Source organism: Phacochoerus africanus, chromosome 9 (genome assembly GCF_016906955.1).
Source record: "Phacochoerus africanus isolate WHEZ1 chromosome 9, ROS_Pafr_v1, whole genome shotgun sequence".
Classification (NCBI taxonomy): domain Eukaryota; kingdom Metazoa; phylum Chordata; class Mammalia; order Artiodactyla; family Suidae; genus Phacochoerus; species Phacochoerus africanus.
This window is the reverse complement of record NC_062552.1, coordinates 100,444,861-100,457,991: the sequence shown is the minus strand read 5'-3', so window position 1 is coordinate 100,457,991 and position 13,131 is coordinate 100,444,861. Positions and strand designations below refer to the sequence as shown.

At 55.6% G+C, this 13,131-nt stretch overlaps 1 protein-coding gene across 1 annotated transcript in view; it reads left to right on the top strand.

The window, feature by feature from the left end:
* Positions 1 to 2,449: 2,449 nt before the first annotated feature.
* The window catches only part of LTBP2 (latent transforming growth factor beta binding protein 2), a 108,343-nt gene continuing 97,661 nt past the window's right edge, over positions 2,450 to 13,131 (top strand). Inside the window, 5 exon segments of the mRNA XM_047794530.1 lie at positions 2,450 to 2,512; positions 2,515 to 2,697; positions 2,700 to 2,852; positions 2,855 to 3,299; positions 10,574 to 10,644. Coding sequence (XP_047650486.1) covers positions 2,467 to 2,512; positions 2,515 to 2,697; positions 2,700 to 2,852; positions 2,855 to 3,299; positions 10,574 to 10,644 — 898 coding nt within the window. The 5' untranslated portion in view covers positions 2,450 to 2,466.

Sequence of the window (13,131 nt, the reverse complement as noted above, 5' to 3'; positions counted from 1 at the left end):
AATGGATGGGATTGAAGGAAGTCATTGAGTTACAGGACCATTGCATTAGTAAGCAGGGCTGAGGTTTCCCCAGAGGGTGCTCCCCAATGCAAACCAAGTGAACAGGGCCCTAAGAAGACCAGGCATAGATATTGGCAGCTTCCAAAGAAGATGAGGATAGCATGACTCCCCATAATTCTGCCTCCACTGAGTCTAGTTGAGGTGCTGGAAGCTGCAAGCACCTCTGATGCACCAAAACACAGCAAGAAAGTTCTTGGGAGAACCCAACCTATGTCTTTAGGACATAAATGAAGGCACTTTTGTGTACTTCCTATCTGAAGAATCCTGACTTTGGAGCCTGGCTAGAGTGGCTCTTACACCAGCGTGAGATGCAGCCAACTCACCACTGGTTTGTTGGCTTGGATGGAAAGTCCCATGGGGTGGTAGGGGACACAGGGAAGTTGTCCAGAGAGTGCTTTACTGAAGTGATGCAGGGTGGGGATCCTGCAGAGAACATCCCAAGGACCCCAAAGTATACCCATGAAAGAGCCAGCACTTGGCACCTGCCAGCCAAGGGCACCTGTCACATACGACTTTGCCACTTGCCCCCTAATATCTGCCCCCAACCCTGACACGGAGAAGCCCTGGCAGAAAAGGAAAGTCAGAAAATCAGACCACACCCTACATTCCCCACGACAAGGTCTGGCGCCAGGGGACAGGCCCGGTGGAGGGAGAGGAGGGGTATTCAGCTGGATACAAGATTTGATTCAATTGGATGAGGTTTTGATTTGGACAGGACCAGACTTTTTAGAGCCTGGAAATTGGTCTTAATTATAGACATGAAACTGTTCTTGTGACTGGAGGGGATGGGCAAGCCAAGGACTCTGCTTGAGATGTCATTAAGGGTGGAGAAGAGAAATTCACCATAATGTGGCTGAAGGCAGTGAGGGGAGAACCACAGAGCTGCTTCCTGATTGTCCCTCTTCAGGTTCAGCCCATTCAACAAGTCAGTTACACGGGTAAACAAATAGGAGAATTTCAACTAGTCTAGAGCAGTGAAGCTGAACCAGGGTGATGGACTAGAAAGTGATGACTTGGGAGTGGGAAGGCTGCTCTGCGTTGGAGGGGTCAGGGGTGGCCACTCCAGGAGGTGAAGTTAGAGCTGAGAGGTGAAATGATGATGAGGAGCTTGTCCTGTAAAACATCTTGGCGATGAGTGTTCCCAGGGAGAAGGAGCGGGCATCTACTCGTTCCAGGAGTAGAGAGGACGCCAGGGCAGCTGCATTGTGGTGGGTGCCCCACAAGAGGAGAGATAGATCTGAGAGGGGGGCAGTCCTACAGGGCTTTGGAGGCCAAGGTCAGGAGTTGAGGTTGTATTTCAGCATGAAGCATTGATTGAGTCGGCCCTTTGTATGGAAAGTTATAAACTGGTGCCTTCCTGCCTGCTCCATCCCCCTGCCTCTCTAGGAAGCCCATAGGCTTCAGGGGGCTGGGACAGCCATGGTTGCCAGGCCTTTAGACTTTAGGGCAGGGGACCATGTGTGTACATAGTGAGCTCACTCTTGAGGGGTACTAAGATGGGTGGCCATTGGCATTCTAGCAGCCCTGCCCTCTCCCTGCCAGCACAAGGAGTTGAGCACACACCCTGGATCCATCAGAGGCTCATCCAATCCGTAGGGAGTGAGGGTTGGATGGGAGTCTAGGGAATGGACCTCTGAGCCCCAGGCCGGAGGCGCCTGCATTTCATTCGCCTCTTGGACACACGCTGTCTCCTTGAGTGACCTTATTCCAGGTCCTCCATGTTTTTTTCCTCCGTGAAAAAGAGGACACCTCTTGCAGGTTCCGTCAACGCCTCAGGCCTGGGCTCGACCCTGACGCAAACAGGAAAGGGATTAAGATCAAGGAAGGAAGGCGGCTGGCAGCGGCAGGTCTCTACAAGACGCAGGACGGCTAAGACGCCGCCAAGTCCACCAGAGGGCGCGCTCCCTCCAGGCGACCTTCCAGCGCGCCCGCGTCCCACCACTGCGGAGGGAGGCGAGCGGCCTCGCGCTGCCCCAGCCCTAGAGGCACCCCAGGCCGACGCCCCCAGGGGCCCGGGAGGAAACGAAGGACCCGGGGCCCATCCTTCGGAGCCTGTCTATCATGCCGTCTTGGCACCTCTCCTGATATCCTTCAGACGTTCGAGGCTGTAGCCTTGGGTCATCCAACCCGGCGTTTGTCCCTGAGGTCAGGGGCTGGAGATGAATTCTGGACAGGTCAGCAGTTTAGCCTGTCCAGGACAGGAGAAAGGTGGCTCGGGGCTGCCCCTGTCCCAGCAGGCGTCATCTCCCCTACCAGACCTTGGTCCGCCCTGCGCCGCCCCCAGTTCCTCATGGGTTAACCCCCCTCGCCGCCCGCTCGCTTCCCGGTGCCAAAGTGGGTGTTGCTGGAATTCCTCTCTCCCTCTCCCGTAATGAGGGGGCTGAGCTGTCCCTCCGAGGAGGGGGCATGGTGTGGATAAAAGAGACGAAAAGTCAGGGGGAGGTTTCCAAAAATAAACGCTCCGATTCCCCTTCAGAAGGCTACAGCGACTGGGAGAAGGCGCGAAGGTGCAACAGCAGTGCGCGCGCAGCTGGAGACAGAGCGCGATCGCTGGGCTCAGGGCGCGCAGCCCCGGGCCGCTCCCGCCGCCAGGCCCTCGCTCCAGAGAGAGCTCGGCCCGTAGTCTGACTCTGGGGCCCTAGACGGGGAAAGGCGGGCCACCCGGTGGGGTCCAGAGCGCAGCCCGCTGGCGGCCTGGCGCACCGACAGCGAGCCCCTGGGCTGTTCCCCGCGCGCACCGCTCTGCAGCCGCCCAGGCGCCATGAGGCCCTCGACCACCCGCCGCTGCCCCGGCGCGCCCTGAGAAACCCCTGGAGGAGCTTCCTGCCGCTCACCCTGGCTCTCTTCGTGGGCTTGGGTCATGCTCAGAGGGACCCGGTGGGAAGATACGAGCCGGCTGGCAGGGACGCGAATCGGCTGCGGCGCCCCGGGGGCAGCCACCCCGCAGCGGCTGCAGCCAAGGTGTACGGTCTGTTCCGGGATCAGGACGCGTCGGTCCCGGGTTTGCCGCCCGAGGAGCGGGCCCAGTCTGGCTGGGGCAGCGCCAGGAGGCCCGCCGAGACGGAGGCCAGGAGGCCGCCCCGCGCGCAGCAGCCGCGTCGAGTCCAGCCACCTGCGCAGACTTGGAGAAGCCGTTCCTTGAGCCAGCAGCAGCCGGCATCCCGGGACCGGGCGGCCCCAGCTCTCCCGCGCCTCGGGACGGTTCAGCGGCCGCGGGCTGCGCGAGGGCGGCTTACGGGGTGAGCATTGGAGAGGGAAGCATGGGGGCTAAAGGGAGCGAGGGCCGGTCTCCCGTGCGCTCTGTCGTGGAGGGATGTGCAGGCGAGATGAGAGGGCGCCCGGCTCCGCCCTTCGTCCCTCTCTCCTTAGTACTGCAGGGAAACAGACCGAGGTCCCAAAGTTGGGCTCGATCTGACCCACTTTCAAAGAAAAACACCATCCGTACCCTTTCGTACCAGCTCGTGGTGACCCGACGTTAAATCCTTTCCCAAGGAGTGGGTGCGTTCTCCCGCCCTCCCTCAGCCCGCCTCTAACCGGTGCCTGAAGACGCCCGCAACGATGCAGGGATCCGAAAGGGAGGCGAGAGGGGGCAGGAGGGTGGACGTTCCAGGCGCTTGAGGCCCAGGGGAAGCCGAGCGGGCTCACAGAGCGGGTAGGTGGAGGATGTTGAGGCTCCGGAGTGCGAAGGCAGATGCATCTCCAGGAAGGGTGCTGTCAACGAAGTCTGCTCTTCGGGACAAGAGTATGGATTGGGGCACAGATCCGCCTGAGCCCGCGGATGGCTGGGCTGGAAGTGGGCGTAGGCTCGCGGGCAGGAGCCCCCGATATGGCTGAGACACTGCGGGTACGCGGGGTTTGTGTGTGCGCCTATACCGTTCGGTGTCCGCGCGACTCTCACGCTTTTCAGAGCTGAGTCTCCCTGCCCACTCTGCGATTTGCATTTTTCCCTCTCCCTGGGGGGCGCCAGCAACTGCCCTCCGGGGGCACCCTCGCAGCGTGGGGGAGGCTGCCCAGCAACTCGCAGCCCCAGTTAAGGACCCTCACAGCTGCGGGGCGCTTGGCTTTGCCTGAGTATGACAGGTGTCTCCAGAATGGAGGGCACGGGAGTCCCAGGCAGTGCGGGGTGGGGGTGGGGCGTCGCGGTGTCTGGGGAGGAACCCTGCAGGCTTTCTTTGCCTGGGCCCGTTGGGTTCAGTCCCCCAGCATGAAGGACCCAACACCCCCCGTTTCTACTCCTGAGGACATTCTTACCTCCTTTCCACTCCTTCTTTTCCTTGGCTGTAGCAACCTTCTCTTGTATTTCAGCAGGATTCCCTCCCATCCAGCTAGACCTCTGCTTAGGGAGGCCTGCCCTGTCTAGTCCTGCCCCAGCTCCCTCTCCCTTCACCCTGCTTTACGTTTCTTCACAGCACTTATTCCCACTTGACCTGTTATGTTTCTGTTTCTGCATTTATGATCTGGGGTCCCAGCCCACACTCTGTAAGCTCTACGAAAAGAGAGGCTTTGTCCCAGCGCCTAGAACAGTGCCTGTGTATAGTTGATGCTTGTTACGTATCTGCTCAGTGAGTGAGTGAACGCACCGCTGCCGCAGAAGGCCCAGCTTAAGGCAGAGTGTGGCCCCACGCAAGGCCAAGTCACTTACATGTAGGATCAGTCAGCAGACCGTAATGGAGCACTTGCCAGGTTTCAGGTTTTTTTCCGTTCCTGGCCCCGGCAAGTGAATACATGCTTCCTAAGAGCCAGTGTGCAGAGCACGGGCCAGGGGAATGGGGCCCTGGGACAAAGGCCATTGTTCCTGCCAGGAGAGCAACTCAATTACGTCAAATTGAGCTGGAAAAATGACCAGGTAGGCACTGGTGACATGCTTTCTAGTACCAGGAGCCTCACGTTAAGCATAAAGGAATGAATGGTTGTGGCTGAGGGGCCCAGAGGAGAAGGAGGCCCTGTGAGCCGGAGCCCCTGGGGTTTGATGGGCAGCATGTGGGGAAGCAGAGAGAAGGTGACAGGAGTGGGGCTCCGAGGTGCAGCCCTGCCGGAGGACAAGGGCTTGTCACTGTTGGCCCTGGCCTAGGGGCGGGGCTGCACCCTGGTGTAGGGGAGCCACGGGGCCGAGGTTGGAGGCATAGGCTGGGTCAGATCATAGAGGAGCTTATCCTCTTGGCATTCGGGTGGGAGTAGGGAAAAGTGGGAGAGGAGAGTGGGGGTGGGAGGGTGCACTATTAGCAGTTGTGAAATGAGGTGGTGATGAACAAAGCAGATTATTCCCATAAGGCTGGTAGGTGTGCACAAGTGTGTAAGGACCTGGGCTGGGTGCCACCCACAAGCACCTGCCATACACAGGTGCACACATCACATCACATGCTGAGTTTGGCTCCTCCTCCAGATTATTTTCTGCAGCTTTGAGAAAGAGTGGGTTCCCCTGGACTCCAGCTAGCCACCCCAAGACAGCTGGGAAGAGGCTGAGTGGCAATCTTGTCCATCGTTTTCCTCCACCCAAGTCCATTCTATGTAATGGCTTCCGGCCAGGGCGGCCTCTCTAGCTATTGCCTTGTGAATTGCTCAGGGCCAAGGACTAAGTGCCACCTGCTGGTGAAGCCTGGAATTGCACCACCACTGCTGGGGAGTGCTCATTCATTCAACAACTATTTGGAAGGCCTCCTATATGCCAGGCGTTTTGCAGGACTATGGGAACACAGCAGCGGCCAAGACAGCCTCTTTCCTCCTGGAACTTGCAATGTAGTGGGGATTTGTTGCACACAATGAAGATTTTAAATATGTGCCAGGCACAGTATTAGGTGTCTGTGACACAGCATTACCAGAGCAGAAATAATTCCTGCACTGTTGAAATTTACAGTCCATGGGGGACTTTTTAAGCCCTTGTTTCCCAATATCCAGTATTTCTTAAACTAGCCTCACAGCATACCACCTTTGTAATATTTTCCTCTATCTTTTTCTTCTTGTTCTATTATTTTTCTTTAACTTTATAAACTGTTAAAAGTAACAGGATTTTGTGGAGTTCCCTTCATGGTTCAGTGGCTAACAAACCCAACTAGGATCCATGAGGATGTGGGTTCAATCCCTGGCCTCTCTCAGTAGGTTAAGGATCTGGCGTTGCCACGTGCTGTGGTGTAGGTCACAGATGCAGCTCAGATCCCGTGTGGCTGTGGCTGTGGTATAGGCCAGCAGCTGCAGCTCCAATTTGATCCCTAGCCTGGGAACTTCCATGTGCCATGGGTGTGGCCCTAAAAAACAACAACAAAAAAAGTAACAGGATTTTATGCTTCATCTATTTTCAGGTACTTTGCATTACGAAGTTTTATGCAAACCTAAAAAAGTACTGGAAATAATACAACTAACAACCCAGCCTTTTCAAAACTTAATATTTTGGCATATTTTGCTCACAGCATGTGGAAATTCCCGGGACCTGGGATTGAACCCCTGCCATGGCAGTGACCCAAGCCATAGCAGTGATACCATCAGATTCTTAACCCACTGCACCACCTGGGAAACTCCTACTTCTGATTTTTTTAGTCGAAATGTCCTGTATACATTTGTCACCCTCTCTCCCCAGTTAACCACTACCTTGAACTTACTCTTGACTTCAATCGATGTTTTTATACTATTACTACAGATGCATGCATCCATAACATACACAATATTGTTTTGCATATTTTAAACTTAGATAAGTGATACCATACTGCATCATCCTTTTACAGTTTGCTTTCTCCTTTCCTCATTAGATTTTTGAGATTTAACCATGGTAATACAACCAGCCCAAGTTTACTCATTTTTAACTCTTGGATATTATGCCCTTGTCTGAAAATACCACAGTTTATTTACCCATCCTTCTGTCTTTGGACATTTAGATGAGTTACACATTTTGGTATTACAAACAGGGCTTGACTCATTTTTTTTTTACATAAATAAATTCTTTTTCAAGGACACTTTGTATCACTATCATAAGTTGAAAATAGTACCACTTGTCATAAAGAGAAGGTATCTGCAGGGAAATTGAAATAAAAACAAAATGTTTTCCAAGTCTAGTCAGATACCATCATCATGGAAGCTCAACCTTGCGGTATGGTCTCCCCATTGGAAAGGAGGGGGTTTGCTGGTGTTGGCGGGGGAGGACCTGGCATGAAGACCCAACCTCAGACCGAGACTGCACCCCCCCTCCCCCCCGATCTAATCAGATTAGGAAGATCGCTAAAACGGGGATGGCTTTCTCACTGCGCATTTCAGCAGGGCTGTGTGTGGTGAATATGGAAAGCTACAACCCCCTTTCCTACCCTCGGTAATGTTTGTCCACCTTTTGAGAAACACTGGATTAAGTGAAACAGAGAGGTATTCAGTGTATGGCACACATCAGGCACTGACGTTAGACCCTAGGGGCACAAAGAGAAATAGGAAAAAAACCTTCAAGATCCTCAAGACAGAGGCACAGACACTCACGACCTGAGACAATTGGTACTGAAGGGTGTGGTGGCTGGAGAAAGGGGGACGCTGTGCAGATGTTTTACGGGAAGGAGGTGACACTGGATCTGGAAGTCTCGGAGCGTGTCAAGGAATTCACTTGGCAAAGAAGACAGGCAAGGCATTCTTGGCGGAGAGAGCAGCAGCAGCAGCAGCAAAACATCGAAGTGAGTCCACATGTGGCGCAACTGGGGGGAGAACAAACTTTGCATCCTCGGAGGGTCATAGCTTTGGTTGTGGATGCTGGTGTGATAGGAGCCATTAGACCACACAGGCAGTGGGGTCTGACTGGCTCTGTAGAGGCCAGTGGAGAGCCTTGAAAGGTTTTGTGGGTTTTTGTTTTGTTTTGTTTTGTTTTGCTTTTTAGGGCTACACCTGTGGCATATGTAAGTTCCCAGGCTAGGGGTCAAACTGGAGCTACAGCTGCTGGCCTACGCCAGAGCTCACGGCAATACCGGATCCTTAACCCACTGAGTGAGGCCAAGGATCAAACCCACATCCTTATGGATCCTAGTTGGGTTCATTTCCGCCGAGCCACAATGAGAACTCCCAAGAGGTTTTTAACAGAGGACTAGAATGATCAGATTTGTTCCAGATGGAAGAGCAACCATCCCAGGCTGTGGGCCAGATATGTCCCCAAGGGCTGGGCAATGATACTGAGATTGGGCTCGTGTTTGCCGAGTGGTGCTGCCTGAAAGGCTGGGCTTATATAATCTCTGAGTGGTATCTTCCAGAGAGTCAGAACCACTGAGTCATTCGCCCCAGCTAGTCAGGCTGGTTAGCTCTCTCCAGCTGGTCAGAGTCCACTGACTGGTCATCTCCCATCTGGTCACCTCCCAGAGCCTGTACCCGAGACTCTGATTGGACCCCTGTATCTCTCGAATACCCTCTTAGTCCGGGCCTGCTCCATCTGCTTCTCGGCAACCTTTGGTCCCCGCCATGGTTCTGATGACCTTGAGGGCTCTGCCATGGGCAGGCAAGGCAGGCCAAGCTGCTGCCTTCCTATGGTCAGCGACATAGCTATCCTAAGGGCATTGAGGCTGACAGCTGGCTCGGGGGCCTCCTCGAGCTGGGCTCCATGCCGTGACCCTCTCAGCCAGGTGGGCCCCTCAGTCTGTGTCCTCTGGGCTCCCCCAGACCCTGGTTCTTAGAAAACCACCAGGATGTGCTGTCAGTTTCCTCTCCAAGTCCTCCCAGGCCCCTAAGAGGCTGGTCACCACCCCAAGGGGTAATGACTTTCAAACGGTGGGGAGTTTCGCCCTCCCGCCCGAGCACGTACATGCAGAGACCCCGGGTCTGAGGACCAGCCCCCTCCCCAGAACCCAGTGTCCTGGTCCCCAGTGGGGAGGGGACCTTCATGGCACTGGGAAGCTGCTGCCGGCAGCAGGCCAGAGAGACTTGGATGTGGCCGGAATGGCACAGCCCCTGGAGGAGCAACCTGGGAGGCAGCTCCTCTCAGCTTTGGGCCAAAGGGCCAGGAATGGGCCCCAGCTTTTTCAAGCTGCAGAAATTTATTTTGAATATTTCAAAAGGTTTCAAAAACCACACACGCTTCGGGGTCCACACAAAAGTCAAACAAACTCCTAAGTGGGACCAGATGCTCGCTATGCTGGCCACGAGGTCACAGCAATGGCCCCCTTGGTCTGTCACTTGCCCCTGACTCTTGGGTCTGTACTTCTGCTGGCCCGCTCACCCCTGAGTTTCAGTGTTAGTGGAAGATTTCTGAGGGTAATGACAGGGCCTGTGAAGCCAGAGCCAGGCCCAGCCTGAGCCAAGGAGGCAGAGCAAATGACAGGTCTTCTCCAAGGAGAGCCCTTCTAGGGAGTTCCTTGGGTCAGGACATTTGGTTCTTGAGATTGAGAGTCAGGGGAGGGGCGGGAGTGAAACCTCCTGGTGCTACAGGGGCCTGAGAGCAGAGTGAGCCAGGTGGGTTGATAGCCCGGTGACAGCTGCCAGTCAGTGTCTCCCATGGGTGCCCTTGATGTGAGCGCCAAGAAGTAGCTGGGGAGGGACTAGTCCCCGTCAAGGGAGTCCCATCAGCGCCCCCCCCCCCAGAAAAAGTGTGCTCGCCACACAGAGGCAGCCTAACCCAAGGCCTCATCTTCCTACCAGCTTGCCGCCTCGCCAGCTCCTCTTCAAGAGAAATCCTGGAGCCCCGCTTGCTTGGGGAGCTCAGTCTCACCGCACACCAGCCTGCCCGAGGGCTGGGGCCCCTCCCACGGTGCCCTTGTGGCAGGTGATGCATATGTATGTTCTTGAGGCGGTTGTGCGTGAGTTTTCCAGCTTCCCAGGGATTGTCAGCATTTGTTGGCAGGGGCCATGGTGATTATTTTTGGTGAGAGGCCATGTGGAGTTGGAGCATGACTTAGAGTTGGGCCAACTCAGGTTTGACTCTGGCTCTGGCACTTCTTATTGTTTAGCCTTGGCAAGTGTCGGAACCACCTTGAACCTGCTTTTTGATCCTCTTCCTGATCCCTGTCCCCGGGGAGTGCCTGTTTCATGTCAAGTGCTACATATTCCCATCTCGTTCAATCCTCATAACAGCTCCTTCAGGCGGGTACTGGTATCTCCATTGTACAGATGTAAAGAGTGAAGCTTCCCAAGGTCAGGCAGAGGATGGCAGAGTCAGGATTCAATCTTAGATGTGAAGGGGAGTTCCTGCTATGGCACAATGGGATTGGCGGCATCTTGGGAACGCTGGGGTGAAGGTTCGATCCCTGGCCCAGCACAGTGGGTTAAGGATCTGGCATTGCCCCAGCTGAGGCTTAGGTCACAACTGTGGCTCGGATCTGACCTGGGAAATCTGCATGCCTCGGGGTGGCCAAAAATGGAAGAAAAAAAAAATTAGATGTGAAGGATCCCAAAGTGCCACCCCCCATCCCCGCCGGAGCCATGCAACCTTCCCCAAGAAGCAGGACAGAGCCTGGCCTGGCAGAGTTCCCCCAGGGCCTGCCTGTAGTGGGTGGGACCATCAGTGGGGCTCTGGGAATAATTTGGCCTAGAGCAGCCTTATGCTGACCCTGTTTCGGTGACCCCACAGGAGGAATGTCTGCGGGGGACAGTGCTGCCCGGGATGGACAACGGCAAACAGTACCAACCACTGTATCAAACGTGAGTGCCTCCGCCTCCCCCCCTCCCTCTCTGTCCCCCAAGCTGGGCTGGGCACGGCCACCAGAACCTGGAGCAGAGGTGTCTTCCCCAACCTGCCTCTTGAGCAGGCAGCCCCTCTCCAGAGGGAGGCAGTGGGAGGAAGGAGATTTAAAAATGCCTCCACCTGGAGTTCTCATTGTGGCGAACCGACTCGACTAGTATCCATGAGAATGCAGATTCGATCCCTAGCCTTGCTCAGTGGGTTCAGGATCTCAGGTGTTGCCGTGAGCTATGGTGTAGGTGGCAGACTCGACTTGGCTCCAGGATTGCTGTAGCTGTGGTGGAGGCCAGCAGCTGTAGCTCCGATTCAACCCCTAGCCTGGAAACTTCTATATGCTGTGGGTACAGCTGTAAAAAGAAAAAAAAAAAAAAAAGCCTCCAACTGGAAAACAACTTCTCAGATAAAATTCCAGCTTGGGTTTGGGAAGCTTCCTGTATTCCCCACTATGTGGGCTCACCCCTGACTTACCCTGTGGAGCCCCACAGCCCTGTGGTCTGCAGCACACACCTGGCCCCGGAGCCTCTGCACCACACACTCCCAGGGGCAGCACTCCCAGCGCAGCTCTGGGAATCCACTTCTGCTCTGGCCCCTGGCCCGGGGTCCTGGCCCCTTTGGGCGTCTTCCCGAAGACGATGAGCCTCTGATCCTGTGTCTGGAGCCCCCTCTGGACTGCTCTGAAGCCTGGCAGTCTGGCCCAGATGACAGGAGAGGAGAAGTCATGATCGTTACGTGGTGACCAAGGAGGGAGCAGGGAGAGTTGGACTCTGTGCCGCAGCCTCACTGAGGGCAGCAGCCTCGGAGGCGGAAACAGCAACCTGAGAGCAAGTGCCCATGAAGCGCTCTGTGCAAGCGCCTTCATGGGTCCTGTGGGGTGGAGTAACTTGATTCCAAGGCCCCTTCTTCTTTTTTTTTTTTTTTTTTTTTAGGGCTGCACCGAGGCATATGGAGGTTCCCAGGCTAGGGGTCGAATTGGAGCTGCAGCTGCCAGCCTACACCACAGCCACAGCAATGCAGGGTCCAAGGCACATCTGTGACCTACACACAGCTTGTGGCAATGCTGGATCCTTAACCCACTGAGAAAGGCCAGGGATCGAACCTGTGTCCTCATGGATACCGGTCGGGTTCGTTACCTCTGAGCTACAACGGGAACTCCAAGGTCCCTCTTCTTAATCACTGTGCCCAGCTGCTAGATATCTTACCTTTATCTTTCTGGGCCTCACTTCATGTGAACCGGGGATGTAGGTGAGCTACTATTACCATTATTACTCCTTCTCCTGCTGCGTGACAGCTACTGCCATCACCATTTCCACCAGCCCTACTACTGCCACTGCTGCACCCACTACCACCACTACCACCAGCACTCCAACCACTACGAAAACATCACTACCACCACTACCACCATCACTCACTACCACCACTACCACCATCACGACCAGCACGGCACCACGACCACCAGCAGACCGGCACCACCAGCACCACGACCAGCACCACCATCACGACCAGCACGACCACCAGCACCACCAGCACGACCAGCACCACGACCAGCACCACCAGCACGACCACCACGACCACCAGCACACCAGCACGACCGCACCACCACGACCAGCACGACCAGCACGACCACCAGCACCACCACCACGACCACCAGCACGACCAGCACCACGACCAGCACCACCAGCACGACCAGCACGACCACCATCACCACCAGCACGACCGTCACCACCAGCACGACCAGCACCACCAGCACGACCAGCACGACCACCAGCACCACCAGCACGACCAGCACCACGACCAGCACCACCAGCACTACCAGCACCACCACCACCACACACCAGCACCACCAGCAGACCAGCACCACGACCAGCACCACCAGCACTACCAGCTACCACCACATCCACCAGCACCACCACCACTACCACCACGACCACCAGCACCACCACATACACCCACGACCACCACGACCACCAGCACTACCGTCACCACCATCACTACCATCACCACCATCACTACCATCACTACCACCACCACCACCATCACTACCATCACCACTACCATCACCACCATCACTACCACCACCACCACCAGACCACCAGCACGACCAGCACCACGACCAGCACCACCAGCACGACCAGCACCACCACACGACCAGCACCACCACCATCACCACCAGCACGACCACACCACCACCATCACCAGCACCACCAGAACCCACATCACCACCAGCACTACCACCACTACCACCATCACTACCACCACTACCACCATCACTACCATCACTACCACCATCACTACCATCACTACCACTACTACCACCATCACTACCACTACTACCACCATCACTACCACTACTGCCACCATCACTACTACAACCACCATCACTACTACCACAACCACTGCTACCACCATCACTACTACCACCACTAACATCACTACCACTGCTACCCATG